We start from the raw sequence: 20,514 nt of genomic DNA, 5'->3' as shown, positions 1-20,514 counted from the left end.
TTTGGTGGCTCGATATGACTGACTGATTGGGTGAAGAGACCAGTGGTGAAAGAAAACAACATTAATGTAAAATCTGTTGGTGAAGGAAATAGCATTCCAGACTCTCTCTTTGCCATCGGGAGATTTGGGCTAAAAACATGTTGTCATCTTCTTATGAGCATTTAACTCATTTATTCATGCTAGGTAGAAAGGCATGTAGGAAATTATTTGATATCTGTGGTTTGAATTGAGAGTTGTCACTTTTTTTGTATAGTCCAGTGTTTTACTTGTGTACCTGAATTTTCCTAAGGCTTTTTTTTCCCCCTCTGTGGAGATGCTTGTCTTCAGTAAGAGCTGTTGCATTTGAAGTCAGATCTGCAGGATCTTGATAGAATCTTGTTCCTTTAGAGCAATAATAACCAAACAGTTTAGATAATTTGATATACCTATACAAGAGATCAAATCTACCTTCAGATTCAGTGCAATAATATTACGTATATGAACCTTCTCCAGTTCTTTCTTCTGTTAGTGTTGGAGCAGATAATTTTCAGCAATACAAATGTTCATTTGTGATCCCACACAAGTGCAGAAACCTGCTAAAAACATTTGTCTCAAATCAATGAAGTCAGGATCAAACTGCAGACTTCTTGGTAACTTGAGGCAAACGTAGATGCCCCTTCCTTTTCACAGACTCATAGAATTATTTAAGATGGAAAAGACCTTTAGAATCATTGAGTCCAACCATTAACCTAACACTGCCAAGTCCATCCCTAAACCATGACCCTAAGTGTCACATCTACACATCTTTTAAATACCTCCAGGGATGGAGACTCGACCACTTCCCTGGGCAGCCTGTTCCAGTGCTTGAAAACCCTTTCAGTGAAGAAATTTTTCCTAATATCCAATCTACAACTCCCCTGGCACAACTTGAGGCTGTTTCCACTTGCCCTATTGCTCATTACTTAGGAGAAGAGACTGACACTGACCTTGCTACAACCTCCTTTCAAGTAACTGTAGAGAGCAGTAAGGTCTCCCCTCAGCCTCCTTTTCTTCAGACTAAACAACCCCAGTTCCCTCAGCCGCTCCTCACAGGACTTGTGCTCTAGACCCTTCACCAGTTTCATTGCTCTTTGGACACGCTCCAGCACCTCAATGTCTTGTAGTGAGGGGCCCAAAACTGAACACAGGAATCGAGTGCAGAGTGCAAGGGGATGATCACTTCCCTAGTCCTGCTGGCCACACTATGTCTCATACAAGCCAGGATGCCATTGGCCTTCTTGACCACCTGGACACACTGCTGGATCATATTCAGCCAGCTGTTGACCAACACCTCCAGGTCCTTTTCTGTCAGGCAGCTTTCCAGGCACTCCTCCCCAAGCCTGTAGCATTGCATGCAGTTGTTATGACTCAAATGCAGGACCTGGCACTTGGACTTTTTGAGCCTCATACAATCGGCCTTGGCTCATCGATCCAGCCTGTCCAGGTCCCTCTGTAGAGCCTTTCTGCCCTCAAGCAGATTAACACTGCACTCAGTGTCATCTGCAAATTTACTGAGGGTGCACTCGATCCCCTCATCCAGATCATTAATGGATTATTTTGTTAAGGTAATAGTAATTGAATTTCTCCTTAGAGAAGAAGCCTCTGTGTGGCTGCACCTGTTTCTGATTTGGTGCCACAACTGTATTGCTTTAGTTTACATGGGACTCACACCATTGCTGAGAATGAACACCTCTCGGTAAGGTAGAAAAGTAGTATTTGTTTCTCACGTGTGAAAGAGAAAATTCAACTTTTGGACCAAGTGGCTGAACTACTGGATATGATTTTTGAGGTAAAGTAACAGTATAACCATAAAACCCACACACAACTCAAGGAGAAGAAGGTTTCATAGATCAGATATATAATCTTGGACAGTGACAGAGAGCCGTGGGAGATGGGAGGGATCAGTGGCATAAAATGCATTTCATCTTTTTGTGGGAGCATAAGACTTGTTGCAGTAATCAAAGCAATGCTTTCATTTAGTCCAGTGCTCTCTTTTCAACAACTGCGGAGACTTGGTTATTTAGAGAAAGGTAGGCTAAGTACTACATAATTAATCTTAATGTGTTGTCTTCCTGTGGTAGCAAGAAAAAGACTTATGCTTTTAAATCTCCGTTATTGTACAGTTGCATCTATTTTTTACACCGAACTGTTGTAGTTCCAGATATTTTTGTTGTGCTTATAAATATCCAATTTCTATTTTAATAATTTAATTCTTATCAAATTTTTATGGCAATTTACAGTCATAGTAATCTGAAATATGCTTTATTTTATTGCTTTTGAATTTTACAATTTCAGTTTTTCTTGAAGGTCCCCTGGAACTTGTATTAGGGGACAAACAGAAGAAATTCTCCTGTTGGGTTTTGTGTGTGTGTATAAATATGTATGTGTATGTATATGTATTACTTTGTATACTTTTATCATGTTCTCTCTTGCAATGATGCTGTCTAGCACAAAAAATAAAGGACCATAAGTAGCTCCCCACCCTATGCCCGAGCATTTTCAAAGTTGTTGTGGAATAGTTTTTATGCCTGCATGTCTTTTTGTCCCTGTCTGGAACAGGAAGGGAAATGAACTGGGAGAGAGGGTAATCTCCAGCCCTCCTGCTGAAAGCAGGAAAGAAGGCTTACTTGGGCCTAGGGTGAGATTGCTTGAAGGACACAATTCTTTTAGTATATTGTCCATTCAGCTTGTTGGGAAAATTTCTTTCTCCAGAAATTACTGTGTTAAGATGTTAAATAATGTACCTTAACAATAAAGTTTACCAGTAATTCATATTCTTTATTTTGCAGCTAAATAAGTTGCAAGATCTTCATCCTTTGCCTAAAATAATTTTAGAATACCGTCAGGTGAGCTGATATTTTTCACATAATGTAGTTTCACTGAAGCAAAATTAGCAAGAAAGATAACATATTCACAGCTAAATAAATAAAAAGTTGTCTCTAATGTAAATTCATTCAAATTCTCATATAAATTTTGATGTAGGTTTTCTTAAGAGTTTTTAAATTTAATGTTATACTTCTGTTTTGCACTGTGTTAGTTTATAGCTAGCAAACAACTCTTGCAAAAACAACTGGAAAACTTCGCTGTTAAATATGTCTAGTGCTATAAAGCACGCTTGTATAGCAAAACATTTATTTTTGATTTCTGAAGAAATATTCTGCAGAAAGTGAAGGAGATAACTAGTTAGGGGGTTTTTAGGTGATGAGCCTCCTGAAAATCCAAATGACCTAGTTAGTCTGCTCTCACACTTTAATGTTTGAGTTTTCAGTGGATGAGTTTCCAGGATCTAAAACCAAAAAAAGTGGGTGGGGGTTATTTTTGTGGGCATGTGGCTTTTTTGTGTCGTTTATTGACCTGGGGATATAAAATGTAAAAGAATAAATTCCAACTTGCTAATATCTGCAAAGACTTGGCTTTAGGGTATAACCAAGCACTTACCTAACTTATGCTGACAGATCAGCTATTAGTGAGTATACATCGATTATTTACTAAGATAAAAGTGTCTTTTAAAAAAAGTCTACAAAACAAGTTAATATGCATTTGGAAATTGAAATCTTTAATTTGAAAATTTCTTACTTTTATAAATAAGCATTTATCTAAACTTTTATGTAATTTAGGTTCATAAGATGAAGTCAACTTATGTGGATGGACTACGAACGTGCATGAGAAAGGTAGAAATACAAAAAGTAGCCTGTAACATACGGTATTTAAAATAAATAATAAAAAGATGTGAAATGATGGCAGGGTTTAAGAACTTTATGAAAAATTATAAAAGTGTTTATTTTTGATTTTGTAGTCCTGGTTGCAGTGAGTTTTTACTACTGATACTTACATTCAACAAAATTTAGATATATGTCTTCATCCTTTTATTTTGGGGGATTTTTACTTGACTACAGGGATTTATTTCCTCTACATGGAATCAGACAGGAACTGTGACTGGCAGACTTTCATCCAAACATCCAGTAAGTGAGCCTATTAGAAGACTTACATTTTAATTAGAATTTTAAAATAATATTATTTATATTCTTTATATGAAATATGTAGTATTTTTAACATCAATGTAATGTTCGTTTTCATCTAAGTATAGCAGTTGCCGAATTGTATGTAAATGGTGGACAGAAAAAGCTTATTAAATGGGCGTTTTGCTGTAGAACACTTATTCTTATGAATATTTTCTGTTATTCTTGGATCAGAATTTAATATTACTACCTGAAGTTTACCTGAAACAGAGGGATAGAATTGTGAGCCAGGCATGCACCCTCTAGACTTCCACTGAATACTTCTTAGCAATGAATTCCTGGTGTTTATCAGCCACTCCTTGTAAAAGATTGGTGAGATCTGGAAGGTGCCCTGGGGTTTATGGAAAAAAAAGGAAGCTCTTTTCTTCTGGAATTTGGCTTAAGGCCTCTTAGCAGTGAAGAGCTAAACTGGTCATGCTGTTGCTTTGAAAGTCTTGCCAGAAGCTTACATGGCCGAGACACTTGGGTTCTTTGTGCTTCCTCTCTTGTCTTCGGCTATAGTGATCTCCATGTACATGCTTGTGGCTGGAATGTGTTTTATTTGACTTTCTGGACTGCTCGAGGCTTGGTTGGGGTTTTTATTGTCAAAGTGGCCCTTTTAAGGGCATATTTTAATATGTTTTATTACATATTTTTATTTGGAGTTTAGGAAGCATACTGGCCTTTGATGGTAGGGACTGGTGAGACCTTTTGCGTTCCACTACTCTCGCAGCCCATGGTTTCATAGCTGAGTGTACAGGACCTGCTGTGGGAGGAAACAGGACTGCAGACTGCTTCAGCGGCTCAAGGCATAGGCGGGAGAATAGCAGTAGAAAAGAGTCACTGCCTACCTGCCGAAATCTTCTGTTTGGTTTAATCATGGCCTTTCTTAGCAAAGACCTGACCTCTAGCCCTGTGGGAGGGAGGGAATAGATGCAGAACTGAGACTTGGTTCATGAAGGCTAGAGGGAATCCACAAGGTGGTTGTCCTTCTAACTTGTGCCCAAAAGTATTGTCAGTTCTTAACCGTGCAAGTTTTGGTACTGCTTAGCCTTAAGCTTCATGGGTACAAATGGCATTAGAAGCTTTCTGTAGTCTTGGAAGAAAGGCCATGGTCTTCCACAGTTCTATCTAGGAGTAAAGCTGTTAGACATAACAGTTATGTTGTGACCACTTCGCAGGGGTGAGCTCAGGTGGCTCCCTGCAAGTCCTGACTGGTATGGTAACTTCGGGAGTTCTGGCAGAAACCTGTCCTGGGAGGTTCTCATCCTCACAATATTGGTGACTTCCTTAGCTCTTCTTTTACCTGTCTTCACATTTTATGTTTCATTTATGTCTTCCTACCCTCATGGTACTTATTTCCATACCGTTTGTCATCAAACAATTTATAGGAAGTGCTTGTGATTTGCTGAGTAAAACCCAGTGTCTAGATTCTGAGTTAACAATGGAATGCAGGAGTGTTACTGCTGCTCCCACTTCTCATACACCCAGATGGGGGAAAGTGATGGGAGAGAATAGGAAAGATGATCATGAAGGTCAGTTTGCTAAATATTCTGATGTGATGCACAGGAATTTACAAGTCAGAGCTGAACAGACATCTGCCTTGAACAACCACATACAACACAAGGTGACCTTGCCCCATCATGCTAAAAATGACACAAAATCTACTTTTCTTAAAGGTTGTTTTTCTCAAAAATAATACTGCTAAAGTTAGCATCCAGGGTTGCCTAAGGCTGGCTTTTCCTTATAAGGAAAAATATTGGCATGCCTTTTTTTGTGTGAGATGTTTATGGAATTTATACCATCTGTTTCTGAATCATTTATTGATACAGAAGGTGTACTGCAGTGCCCAGTCACTTTACTAAGTGTTAAAGGATTAGAAAGATTCATGCCAGAAATCATAAATATTGTAGATATTTTTGCAGTTACTATGATGTTATGTCAAATTTTAGCTGAATATTTGCTGAGGTGTTTTATTTTAACTGTGTTTTGAAATGCTTTAAGGAGTGATTAAAGCAAAATATAAGTTTAAATCAGATAAAGTGAGAAGACAAATAGAAAAAGCATCCCATTTTGCTGCAGTGATTGTGGGAGATGGGGTTCCAAACAAAGGTTTCTTTATCTTTCATTTGTTTTGTAAAGGTAATGAATCTATCTGTCCTCTTTCCTTTAAGGCATTAAATGGAGTCTGGGATTTACTCTCATAGGTTTAAGGGAAAATGACCAGACATTAGGTACAGAGCAGCACTTACTTTTCAGATAAACTCTTCTGTCATCTTCTTTAAGACAAAGCCACATCTGATGTATGGATGATGTATATTTTTAGCTTTATGTGGGTTTCTCTCAATAGATAAGCTTATTCACATGAATTTTTATGACTTCCGTGTTGCAGCAGTTTAGAGGGGGTTTCTTGGTATAACTTTACTTCAGTGGCTCTCCATGTATACATCTATTTTAGTTTAACTCTGCACCCCATTTCTTCTCATTTGGTTTCTTCTACAATATGTGTGATGCATAATTAATGCATTTTTCACAAATAATGAAGTCTTACATAATAATATAGTACATCATTAAACAGGGACACATTTGGTATTGTAGTCTCCTGCTGTAGCATTGTAACTGTCTATTTGCTACTCCATGAGAATCTGCATAGCTGAAACCTAAACAATGTAAAACCTAAAATTCTCAGTCAAGTTATTTTGTAATATATCCATAGGCTAGTTATTTTTTCCACTCTGTGATGGATTGCTTATGACTATTTGGGGAAGTTAATTAGGTTTATTATTTGAATATGTTATTTTTAATTTTTTTTTGTATAAATATAGTAGTCTTGTCTCCATTAGAAAACTCCTTTATTATATTGCTCATAGATAACTTTACTATTAAATATATTTATTACATTTCCGAGGACTTAGTTTATGTTTTCCAAATGTACCTTGAAATACCACTTTATAGCTTCTCACCCTTTACAGCAAAAATAAGTCATGACAGAGGTGGAAAGACATAAAGCCAATTAAGATTAAGCCTCTTTCAGAATGAACAGAGAGAAAACCAAACTTGAGATGTAAAGATTGCGTGTAATTGAATGTTATAATTTGGTTTAAGATGTAAACTTCAGTGCTAGAATCAGATATTCTGTATTAAGGTTTCTTTCCTCCAGGCTTCTGCAGCAGAGAGAACTGAAATGCTTCTAATGAGTTTACACTTCTATACTTCTGAAGATGTTTGTATCATCAAACTAAAAAGCATAAAGTGGTGGGCTTCAGGGGGATTTTCCTTCCTTTTAGTAACAAAAAGTTATGCTGAAGATAAATACAATTTTTTTACTTCCCAGACCGAGTGAAAAAAAAAAATAAAAGGTTTCCTATTATTCCCCAGGAAAAATGTTTTTACCAGCTTGTCCAAAAAGGTAAAGAAATAAAATAATTTAACCTGTCAATCAAAGAAGCACATTAACCTTTAATGTGGAAGCAGGAATGTAATTTGAAAGAGAAACTAATTAGGATATGTTAAATGTTAATGTGGTCAAAGAAGGACCATAAAAAATCTGAAATATTGAATATACCTCAGTGTCTCCAACAGATACAACTAATATTTTCTGATAGTGAATGCATGACAGAGAATTGCATGCTTCTTTATTAGAAAATGTGTGTTACTAATAGTGCTTGGATTATGAATAATAAATTACCTATCTGGTATTCATTCTAATGGGAGAGACAATCTCTTGAAATAGAGGCCCTTCAGCAATTACCATCAAAAATGAGCCAGTTCTGTCAGTTAACTTAGCAACCAGTTTTTCTGATTATCCACACTGTATCTGTATTACTTGGCTTCTGGGCTGTCTTCTGGAGTGAATGGACTAATTCTGAGATGAAACTCAAATGTAGTTTTGGAATAGTTTGGGGATTATGGACAGTGTGGATGAGATGCTGTCTGTTTGTCTCCCTTTCATAACACTATCCCAATAGGTTTTACATCCTTAGCGTGGCCACAAGCACACACCAAGCAAGGCAGACTGTCAGAACCATGCTCTCAAAACTATTGTCACAGCTATCAAATTTTACGCATTTTGTCCCCAGCCTCATTAAGGCTACAGGCTGATCGGTGATACTACCAATACTCTTTCTGAAAGTTTGTAGTCTATAGTCACAATTGGATTGCAGCACAAACAGGGTGTTCTACAGGGTCTTTCAGTAGTGGTGAGCTGCTGTACAAATTTGAAGGATCCTGTTTTTCCCCTGTCCCTTTCCTTCACAGGTTTTAGCAGGCTTTGACAGAGCTGATGCAATGTAGAGAGCCAGACACCAGGTCTGGGAGCAGGGATGTGATGACATCTTCCTTTTTTAAAATTTTTTTTTGGTAGAAATGGACCGGTGCTTTGGCTCCTTTCGAAACTACACTATTAGGAATATAATTTTTGTAAACTTGTTTTCATACACTGTCCTACTGAAATGAATGTTGGTCTTATATTTGCATTGATCTTACTTGAGTGTGTTTTCTGTTTTGTTTTTAAAGTATGTTTATTGGAAAGAACTAGCAATAGAGACAAGTCAGACATTACAGGTTCATATAAAACATCTTGTCAAAATTCCTTTATAATGTCATCTAGGCTGACAAAATCGTTTCTAGGTGAGTATGCTCTGATGTGGGCTTCACTAAAATAATGGTAGGTTGTCTTAACAGAGATGAGAATGTCTATGTTTTCTTGGACCTTTGCATCAAAGCAATTTAGTGTCATATTTTCTAGTCATTACAAACAACTATCGCTCAGATGAGCTGATGCGCTATTAGAGAAAGTCAGAGCATGCATGCCGTTTGTTATGGTTGGTCTGTGTTCCCTGAGTATCTCTTGCATTCAGAATGTGGTTTTGTACAATGTTTCTTTTCAGTATATTTATTCCAGTACTCTTGAATCATCTGTTGATTATGACTTCACTAATAGCACTAAAACAGTATCTCATTTTATGACTACTTGGAGTTTTGATGTTTTTACAATCCCTTTTTTTGTTGCTGTATTTAGAAGTATATTTTAGTGAAGACTTTAGCATTTAAAGAAACTATTTTTTACAATGAAGTTCTCTATTTCCTTTCTTTCTTCCTCACTCATCACAGTTTTTGTTTCATAAGGAAATTTCCCTTAAAAATTAGTAAATGAGCATGTTGACAAGACTTTAGTTAAATTGCATTCATGACAAAAATTTGCACTACGTTAACATTACCATAGGATGTTCTTAGTTACTGGTTTGACAACTACAGTATAAAAAGTCACTGTTAGTTGTATCCTAACACTCACATCTGATGCTCCAGAACATCATGTTGTTTTAATATCCAAATGCAGAAATAAGGTTTCTGTATCCCAGACCTTTGTTCTCTTAACATCTTGAGTACCCATAGTATCCTTTTTTTATGATATATGCATGTCTTTGGCATTCTTTGTAGTGATGCTCCTGATTTGTATAAATTCATTAATCTCATGGTGAGTGCGGTGTATCCAATACATGGACTACATTTTATAGCATAATGTTTTCCATTTGGCTCAGTAAAGCTTGGAACATCATCTGGGCTGTAATTCTGTAGTAACAAGAGCAGTTCAATCATGTATATGATTGAACATAAGCACAGAAATATATAGAGCAGCTAAAATTAACAACTCAAAACTCAGAATAATATCAGCTAAAGTATTTTTAGCACATTATGAAATCCTAACTGTGGAGGCTGAATTCTTCCTTCACTCTCCTTTAGTTTCTGGCAAAAAGCTCCTCAGAGAAGCTTAGACTTCTAGAAATAGGAGAGAAAAAGTTCCTAGAAAATTTTCCTGTGCTAGAGAGAGGATGACACTGTTTACTTCCATTTGTTTCATTAAAATTTGAAGATGCTATAGTTCAGTACACTATGTATAAATTAAATGGTCAGCCCTTGAGTGCCTACTGCTGTTGAGTGGGCTTTGTTAAGATAGTTATATGCTGATTTATTTTATGGTTTGAATGGCCTTTGCCAGCAACATTTTGGGAATGCTGCAGGTAGAAGCCAAAACTATGCACTGATCATGTTTTAGAAATCGATATTGGAATATAGCTAGTGCTACTGACAGGTTATTTTTCTCTAATATGAATGTGACTGGAGCACATAGCTAACAAGAACAAAAATTAGTGTCATCTTTGACCAAAACAAGTGGGTTTTTAGACATGTAGCTTTCACTACCTTACAAATTAAAAGTTGTTTTAAAGTGAAGTAATTATAGTAGTATCTATTACTTAAGAGTATTCTGTTACAGAAGTTAATCTATACAATGTGTTGTGTCTTTTGGAATTTTAGGAAGTCTGATTCCATGTAATTTTAGAATAGTTTAAGAGCAATGTGAGCATGGTATGTGGTTACAAGAAACAAATAGTGCTATTCACTTGTAGTCTGTCACAGCCTTCATTCTTCCACTGTTTATCCAAACAAATTTCAACTCCTGGCTGAGCACTTTTCTTATGCTTGAGACTGGCATATGCTCGCATCCCCTGAAGTCTCAATGTGGTCACAGTCATTGTACCTCTGTACTGAGGAGTTTAACAGAGCCCGTGTCCTACTGAGTTCATTTTCACTGTCCTCATCTGTAAGACAGTTACTCAGATTGAATCTTCGTCAATGTGCAGAAATGCATGTATGGTCTCTATATTAGCTGAGATATTTGTGTGCCTTTTTGTTATGAAGTTGTCTGTTGGTACCTCTTGTGAGTTGATTAAGATTTTAGAAATTCTGCTTGAAGATGTTTTTTATCCTTCATATGAAGTATTCCATTAGTGGGATTTTTAGTTATACATTTTTAGGAAATACTCAAAGCTTGGAAACTTATGCTCTGAGAGGGCAATTAAAAAAAAAAATTTCAGGCACACAGATTTTGTCTTGTCTTACAACCTCTCAAAAGTGAGAGGTGTTAGCATATTCCTCTAATGGCTGAATTCCTTTTTGCAAGGACAAAATATAGTCTGATGGTGTAGGTTTCATTATGTTTTAACATAACAGAAGTATTTAAATAGTTTATTTTGTTATACAGTGTTCTTCTGCTCTACATCATTCTTTTCCCATTCTGTATCTCTGTCAGCAAAAATTACTTCAAAAAATTTGAGAATTCTGACAAGACAAAAAATGGAGGAGACAGAAATGAAGAATGATAAAAAGAGAATGGGTTATAGGGGCGGATCAAAAGTTAGGTACAGCAAAAGAGATTTCTTTTCTTGGATGGTCCAGTTTTCAGACATTTTCCAAATATTTCAGTTTCAAAATTTTTGTTGTTGGCATCCCAAAGAATTTCATGAAAATTATCTCTGTAGCTCTACATCCCTATTACATTGTTTTCTCTGATGACAGTTCTTTTTTTCTATCAATGAGTGGAAAATTTGCCAATTCTTTATTCCCTCAGCATCCTTTCATAACCCTCAGGAAATTTCACACAGAGTTTTGAAGATGGCTGCACTCTTTCAGATTTGGAACAACAACAAAAAAGTGGTTTGTGTAAGGGTCACTGAGGATAGACAGAACAGGACAGAGGTCATCTTCTCACTCCCACGTGGCCTTGTCCCTAGTTCTCCTGTACTAACATGATCATCTGCTGGCTGTGGCTCAGGAACTTGTAGGACCACTTCTATCAAATCAAAAGTTGTCCTTTCCTCACTGTGAGCAAAGAAAGAGACATTGGTTATTTAGGTTTCCTTCAGCTCCTTCAATTAGCCTCCTGTTCAGGCTCCTTTTGGAGCCTTTTAAGAGGAATTCCCTGCTAACATATGCTCAGTAAATTCCTCAGTATGTGGAACAATCTTGTTTGAGATGCTAAATTTTACCCTTTCGTAAAACAACTGTTACATCTTTCTAAAGAAAGTTTCCTCCAGTCTGGAAATCTTGTCATTTTTCATGTATTTAAAGGTCTAGTATTTGTACCTTTGAGCAATATTCCTTTGACACTCTTTACTTTAAAGCTGTAATATACAGCTAATATACAACTAGTACAATATTTAATAGCTCCGACTGCGACTCACAGGGTTGTTATCTCTATGTCTTGGCACTGGTTTTTCACCAAAACCAAATTGTATCTTCCTGGATTTCATCCCAGAGCTTAACAGCCTCCCATATTAATGAACATTAGTTTAACAGAGCTTATGTTCTGAGTATAATTTTCTTTCGGGAAAATGAATTTAAATAAATAATAAAAAATAGTCAATTTATATATGGAAACAAAAAGCAGTCTTTGTCTCTTTGAAACATGTGTAGAGCTGTATATATGCAAATTCCCTTGCTTGCTGTGCAAAGGTTAGAAATCTGTCAGTATATAGCCAAGCATCTGGGCTGACCCCATGATTTGACAAAATAATTTGTCACAGAACATGTCAAATCAATAAGTTAGTAAATTAAATTTTTTTTTGTTATTTTAGAAATCACTTATTGAGTCCTTTCTCATGTGCTGCTACAGCATTATTACCTGAGGTCTAAATTTCAAAAAATACAACAGAAAAAGAATTAGTTGTAGGAAATCAAATATGCTAGTCTCATGGCCAACTTTCTAAAGTGAGGAGTCGGTATTTTTGGTTGCCGTTTTCCTCTTCCCTTGTATTCACTTTGAAAGCTGCTTAAGCTTGTAGGAAAGTGATGTATTACTTCTAAGTATCCCACTTGACTGACATCTAAAGCCTTGATAATTCTGTGCTACTGGATAAGGCAAGAGGGCAGCACATTACCTTTGAATAACTGTTCATGGCTGAAAAACAGTAACTAGTACCGAAAATGAAGAAATCCTTTACCAGAAGTCTGTGTCATTCTGTGTTTTTGACAAGAAGGTGGGTTTAATTTTTACTAACCACTAGGTGGCAATTGCAGACAAGTCAAGATTTGCTTAGGAATGCATGTACACATACATACCATGCTGGCATTGCTATGGTGACCTTGTTAATTTTCATATTTTCTCTATTTAAAATACTGAGCTACATGCTGTATTTTTAAAATTAGATCTTCAGACTGTCTTGAAATTGTGTCTTAATATAAGTCCCAGAAAATAACTGTTTATTCCTTTACAATAATAAATAAATGCTGCTATGGACAATAATTAAATACAACAGTTTTCCAGAAGATAAATCATGAAGGTTTTTTATATCTGCTGTGTAATTTGTCATGAGTGAGTTGCCACCAACTTTGGAGGTGCCAGACAAATTGAGTGAATTTGATGTTGTGAGGACTTGAAGTCTTGTTCTGCATTGCAAGAATACTACTTTGGGCAGAGTGCAGTTTTCCTCATTATTTCTCCAGCAACTTTGGCCTTTAACAAAGGAGCGAGCAGAGTGTTGACAGGAAAGGGAGTAGCTCACTGAACCTGTGCTTACGTTTCTTCTCAAATTGATTAACTCACCCATGAGAGCACAATTTATCAATAGGTGCAGTCCTATGTAGAGCAAGAAAAACAACTGGAAAAAAAAAAAAGGAAAAGGAGTGAGAAAATTTTTAAGAAGCAAATAAACAGGGAAAAAATCGACAAGAAAAACAGAGAGATATAGAATATAAAGCTCAAAGGAGTTGTCATCTACCTATCTATTATCATTGTAATGAATGAAGTCTGGTCTTGCAGACCAGCGTATTACTTCTGCTCCAAAAGTAATACAATGCTAGTCATCAAACAGATGCCATGAATTTAAAAGCTTACTTTGTTTATCATTGTGTAGAGCTGAGTTCTTGTTCAAAGAGAACAGTTGTGGCCTAATTATTTTCATAAACTTTCTGGAGAAAAAGATACTGAGAGAAACTCCAGAACCTTTTAGACTTATAATACTTTAGTTTTTGCTGGAGTGCTACATTTCATGAGATAAACTAGAATTTTGCTGCTCTGAACTTTTTTCAAACAGAAGAGAAAATCTGTGTTTTTCTCAAGTATTAGGAAATAATTGATTTTTCTGAAGCAACAGCTATTACAGTAATTAAATCTGACAAGACCATAGTCCCAGTAAGTATTCTTTCTTGTAAGAAATACCGCTAGTTTTTCCTATTTGCTAGCAATAGTAGCCACAATAAACCAATATTTAATTCCTCTATTGTCTTTATTTTGCTCTAGTGTTTGGCACTATGCCTCACTGTAACAACAGGTGGTTTAGTCACCACATCAAAGGATGTATACAATATAACTTTACCTGGTCTAACTGTTTCCTTATATCTGTTCAGTCTAACTCCTTGATTGTTTTTGACCTTCCCTCATGACACTTCCATACTGTGTATACATGAATGCATACTCTTATATTGGTACTAAGTTTTGTCTCTGTTTTTATTCTTAAATAAGTTCTTAGATCAGTGCAGGAATTAATCAGAATCAAATGTCCATAGAATAGCCTGCAGTCACCTCTGTGCATTTCCATTTATTTCAATAGGTTACTGTTGGGTTTTTTTCCTGTTCTCCTCCCTGCAGTTTGTGAATATATCTTCAGATATATTCCACAGATCTTTAGAAATGCAGATCTGAGCAGTTAGTAGATTGAGCCATTTTTTATTAAAAAATAATATATAGCTATAGATGCCATTATATACATTATAGACATCTATTTCTAGGGAATTGCCAGGGTTGACTGAGGTTATTTAAAAAAAAAAAAAAAAAAAGGCAATTTATGCTACTGAAAATGTATATGGAGAGGAAAACAGACATATGGGTTAGCTGAATCAATATAAATAACTGAAAGGGGAATTTAACATAGGAAATATGATCCACAAACCTAGTTGACATAGAGTAAGAAATAAAATGCACCACCAGCCTCTGTGATTAGGTGACATCTAGCTATACCAGCTTAAAAGGTAATTTATCCAATATATATCTGTATACTGTAATCCTTTGAAAGAACCAAAATAATATACTGGTTTTTAACCTAGGAAGGAATCAAAGATCAATTGCAATTTTGGATTCCAAAAATGGAAAGCTCAATAGAAAATGTAAATGACGGGGACTAAACTCATCAAACTGGGAACTGTATATTATTTGCTGGATTTTGATTAGGTTTTGTTTTCATTGGTAATTCTACTCTTCTTTGATACAATGACTTTCCTCATGGATAAGGGCATCCTTTTTGAAAGCCTTGAATGCTTGATGAGAAATCTGTGTTTGTGAGATTCTAACAGACATTTCAAGGGTCCATAAATTCTGAGTCGTCTTGCCAGCGTGAAGTCTGTCATTGTTTCTGAATGGCTCTGTATACAGAAGGTAACAGCATAGACAAGAATCTACGCTGTCTTCACCTGAAACAACACACAAAAGTAGAACAACTTTTAACAGAGGTATTTTCAGAACCAAGAGAACAGAATTCTAACCCGTGCTAAAACACCAGATTAAGGAATACTTCAGGATGGATTATAGTGGCAGAAAAATCAGATTATGGAGGTAGGAGGAAAGAAATTGGCAGTTTGTTTTTCATCATGTACAGTTTTAATCTTGTGTTTCTAGTGAGGTGGGGGGCTGTTGTGCCATGCCCGTGCTCCCTGCTTTTCCAACATAATGTTTTCTGAAGAGTTTAACTAAAAAAAAAAGAGATCCAACAACCATCTAGGTGCTGGGAAAATGTGTCAAATAACTGAAATTGTAAAAGAGGCGGTGAATTGTTGGAGTGCTAGGTCCCTGTGTGGCAGGTCCACTGCCAAAAGCGGTGTCATCTTTGGACACCCAGGAAAAAGACAGACAGCCTGCGTTTATAATACCTGAAGTCACTTTAGTGCAGATCAGATTCAGTACTTTTTTCTTTTAAATTTGGCAACTATATTGCTAAATTTAATCTTTAATGATTTAATGCTTTGGGTGGGGTGGAAGGGTTTCACTGACAACAAAAGTGTGAAAAAGAAAAGGGTATCATTGTAAGGGCGTGGTTTTTTTCAGCTTTCTACCAGTCATGACCTGAGATTCAGCAAGGGCAAATGCCAGGTCCTGCACCTGGGTCACAACAACCCCATGCATTGCTACAGACTCTGGGAAGATTAACTGGAAAGCTGCCTGACAGAAAAGGATCATGGGGAGTATGAGCCAGCGGTGTGTGGCCAAGAAGGCCAGTGGCATCTTGGCTTGTATGAGAAATAGCGTGGCCAGCAGGACTAGGGAAGTGATCTTACCCCTGTACTCGCCACTGGTGAGGCCGCACCTCAAATCCTGTGTTCAGTTTTGGGCCCCTCACTACAAGAAAGACACTGAGGTGCTGGAGTGTGTCCAAAGAAGAGCAATGAAAATGGTGAAGGGTCCAGAGCACAAGTCCTGTGAGGAGCATCTGAGGGAACTGGGGGTGTTTAGTCTGGAGAAAAGGAGGCTCAGGGGAGCCCTTATTGTTCTCCACAGTTACCTGAAAGGAGGTTGTAGTGAGGTGAGTGTCAGTCTCTTCTCCAAGTAATGAGCAACAGGGCAAGAGGAAACAGCCTCAAGTTGTGCCAGGGGAGGTTTAGATTGGATATTGGGAAAAATTTCTTCACTGAAAGGGTTGTCAAGCACTGGAACAGGCTGCCCAGGGAAGTGGTCGAGTCTCCATCCCTGGAGGCATTTAAAAGATGTGTAGATGTGACACTTAGGGTCATGGTTTAGGGATGGACTTGGCAGTGTTAGGTTAATGGTTGGACTCAATCCTAAGGATATTTTCCTCAATGATCCTAAACATCTTTTCCAACCTAAATGATTCTACAATTTTATGAAAACTTCAAAAAATTGAAATTTCCATTTATACAGTCAAGCAGTTCTTACTAATTGTGTTGCAGGTTGGATGTAAGTTTTTGAATTCATTTTCCATAATCAAAACAATACAATTCTTTTTCTTAGAGCTTGCATTTTAAGACATGATGCACCAACTGACTACAATTTCTGCAAAATATTTTTTTCTGTCTTTAATATTTAAATCTGAATGTTATGCTACAAGTGTACTTTATACATTATATATATATATATATAAAATAGGTATATACTTTTTCTTAAAAAAATGCTTGGGAATGAAACCAGAGTCTGTCTTTCCATTGCCTCATACCACTGAAGGCTTCAATTCTATCTCAATCAGAAATCATATGAAGTAGAGAGAAGGCAATGGATTGGCACTGGGATACACAGAGTAATCAACTACAGTAATGTTATAAAGTCAGAATCACAGAATCACCAGATAGTTGAGTTTGGATGGGATCACTAGAGATTGTCTAGTCAAACCTTCCCTGCTCAAATCACTAGAGCAGGTTTCTTGGTACCATGTCTGATTGGAGTTTGAATATATCCAAGGATAGAAGCCTTACAACCTCTCTGTGCAATCTGTTCCATTGTTTGACCACTGTCACAGCAGAAAAGTTTTTCTTATAATTAAATGGAATTTCCTGTAGTTGCTTATGACCACTGCCTCTTGTCTTGTCATAGGGCACCGGTGAGAAGAATCTGGTTCCATATTCTTTACAGTGTCAGGTATTCTGAGCAGAGGGGAAGGATCACCTCTCTTGACCTGCTGGTGATGCCCTTTCTGATGCAGCCCAGGATGCTGTTGGCCTTCCTAGGTTCAAAGGTTCATTGCTGGTTCATGTTCAACTTGTTTTTCACCAGGATCCACAGGACCTTTTCTGCAAAGCTGCTTTTGAGACTGTGAATCCTATGAGATCCTGATAGCCCATTTCTCCTGACTCTTGAGGTCCCTCTGAATCACAGAGCAGCCATCTGGTATATCAGGCATTCTTCTCAGTTTTGGATTGTCTGCCGTTTTACTGAGTTGTGCTCAGTCCTGTTACCCAGGTCATTAATGGAGGTGTTGAGCAGTATTGGTCACTGGGGCACTCCTCTAGTGCCTGGCCTCCAGCTGATCTTTGTGTCACTCATAACACTTTGAACCTGGCAGTTCAGCCAGTTTTCAGTCCACCTCACTGTCCACTTGTCTAGCTTGTACTTCATCAGCTTCTCTATGAGGCTTTTATGAGAGATTGTTTTGAAAGCCTTGCTAAAGTCAAGGTAAACAACATCTGCTGCTCTCCCTTCATTCACTGAGCTAGTCACTTCATCGCAGAAGACTATTGTAGATTAGGCACAATTTCCCCTTTGTAAATCCATGCCGACTAGCCCAGATCATCTTCCTGACTTTAATATTTGCAAATGTTTTCTAGGATTAGTTGCTGCATCACCTTCCCAGGAATTGAGGATAGGCTGATTGGCCTGTAGTTTTCTGAATCCTCCTTCTTGCCCTCCTGGAAAAAAGGAGCAACACTTGCTTTCTTCCATCACTCACAAACCTCCCCTGATCATCACAGCCTTTCAAACATAACTGAAACTGGGACCTTGGCTTCATCTATCCTTCTGTCCATTGGAACCTCTGGAAATGTATTTTGGATTATGGTGTTGTTTGTTAATATGTTGGGTTTTTTTAACCTATGGCAGGGTTTTCTTGTTAATCGTCCACTAGAATAGCTAGATTCCCGCCCCAAAACAATGAAGAGAAGTATTAATATTTAACTTTCACAACCAGATTTTCCATCACACTGTTTCAAGTATATTCCTTCTTGTCTGTTGGAGCGTGATTGTTCAGAGAGAGCAAATCTGTTCCTCTGTAACTAACAACATGTGGATGCCCTTCTCTAACAGTAAGGGATAACAGTCACATCTCAGATTGGATCTGTGAAGGTTTTACAAAAGTATACTTGAAATAAATACATGAAAGCAAAAATACAGACTGTATTATGTAGTCTAAGTTGGTAATAGTCATTTACCAAAGCGAAATAGACTTCCATTTTTGATACAATAAAAATGTCACCTAATTTTCAACTCAAGCAGAGAAAAGCTTTCTATTCGGAAGACTGTTCTGAGATTGTCTCCTTATTTCTTCATCCTTCTAAATATCTAAAGTAAATTTATCTCATCAGATTGGATAGTCTAAATCCTAGAAAGCATCATTTCCAGGGGAATCTTAGGTCACTTTGTTGTAAATGTGTCATACACAACAGATATCTTCAGTGGGTAGTTCAATCTTCTTGTCTTTGTCTGCAGACTATAGGTGGATTCTAGACAGCTAGTTTAGACTAACGACTAGCCTAAAGATGTCTAAGTTCAGATGGGAGGAATCTATTAAGCTGTTCCAATAGCTTAAAGATGAGCACTACCACTTTCATGTTTCCTGAGTTACTTCTCTGAAGATTTATTCAAATTATGAGTTAACTAATTTACAAGTTAAAGTACATTTTGCACTTGCAATTATTTACTAGTGTTTTTCATAATTATTAGTAACACTTCTAAATTTGCATTAGAAGCAGACTTTCTGCATATGCTGTCAAGTGGAAACAAGATGGCAATATAGGGATTTATTTTTACCATTGTAGATAGATTTTGAAATAGATATTTATTTAACTTTGTTCAGGTTTTTGAAGCTAATGAGTTAAGGAACAATAATTAGTGAGAGTAACTGTAAACAACTCTTTAACCTGGGCTGGAGGTTATCTTATTAAGTACGTGTCAATATCAGTATAGAGCCCAATGAAAAGTCCATACAATTATCTCAAATGTTGTGATTTTGTTTTTTAAATGTGTAAAATTAGGCTCCCACATTCATGTCCAGGTACTTAATATAAGGACTTCATTTTCAAAACGTGTGAGGATGTATTCGCTTCCATGGCTACTTAAACTTCATATTATTCATATGAACAAGCACTGATGCTTTCCAACTGGTTATCAGTAGAAATCAATAGTTATCAGTAGAAACATCAGTTTTGTGCACAGGTTAAATAACCACTTATTTCAAAATATGGTTAATAGCATTACAATAAGCATTGCTACAACTATTTTTAAATGTTTCTAGAAACTGAAGAATAAAATATTAAAGGTGGCAAATGTTTCTTCTGGGTCAAACTTCGTATTGATGGATTGAGAGCAGTGTTCCTAGTTTACCCATGTTGTGAAAATATTATGTGTATTGTGTAGTCATTTCTATTTGTGTGTGGTGCTGTGGCAGGTGTTCAACTTTAATACGTTTAATTGTAAATCTTTAAAGGTGGTACTAAGACTAGAAATGATACTGTTCTGGTTTGGGGGTTTTATGCTTTTACTTCTGCTTTAAATTTCAACAGCTTTTGCAGTCTGATCACATCCCTCAAGTTTAAAATAACAATTTTGATTTCAAAATTACATAGAAAATTATCATTCTGATTTGGAAATTATATATCACTATTCCCATCTTCTGAATTCACAGTATTACATAATATTAGTGTGTTCATCTAATTCCTGAACCTCTTGCAAATTAATTGTGTGGAATTATGAAAATTGAGCTTGATACACATTATCTCTTGTCATGTGTTACCTTTCTAGATGAAGAGGCATAATGACATTAAATAACAGAAGGAAGCTATCATGTGTCATGTTTCAAACTTTACTGGAGGTGTATGAACCCAGATCTTTAGAGAAAAATCTATTATTCCTAGTCCTGCATATTTATTGATAAACTTAGTTCTCACTTTTAACCTTAACTGATGTGCTGTAGTTAATAAAAAGCTCCTTCTTTATTTTATCATGCAT

The 20,514-nt window shown here is 36.6% G+C and overlaps 1 protein-coding gene across 1 annotated transcript in view; it reads left to right on the top strand.

The window, feature by feature from the left end:
* POLN (DNA polymerase nu) overlaps positions 1–20,514 on the top strand; it is a 108,386-nt gene that overhangs the window by 24,860 nt on the left and 63,012 nt on the right. Inside the window, exons 12-14 of the mRNA XM_074904394.1 lie at positions 2,808–2,864; positions 3,636–3,689; positions 3,915–3,980. Coding sequence (XP_074760495.1) covers positions 2,808–2,864; positions 3,636–3,689; positions 3,915–3,980 — 177 coding nt within the window. The remainder of the gene's footprint in view (positions 1–2,807; positions 2,865–3,635; positions 3,690–3,914; positions 3,981–20,514) is intronic.

Source organism: Athene noctua, chromosome 4, assembly GCF_965140245.1.
Source record: "Athene noctua chromosome 4, bAthNoc1.hap1.1, whole genome shotgun sequence".
In the NCBI taxonomy this organism is placed as follows: domain Eukaryota; kingdom Metazoa; phylum Chordata; class Aves; order Strigiformes; family Strigidae; genus Athene; species Athene noctua.
The sequence above is the reverse complement of the archived record's forward strand: the minus strand, read 5'-3'. Positions and strand labels throughout refer to the sequence as shown.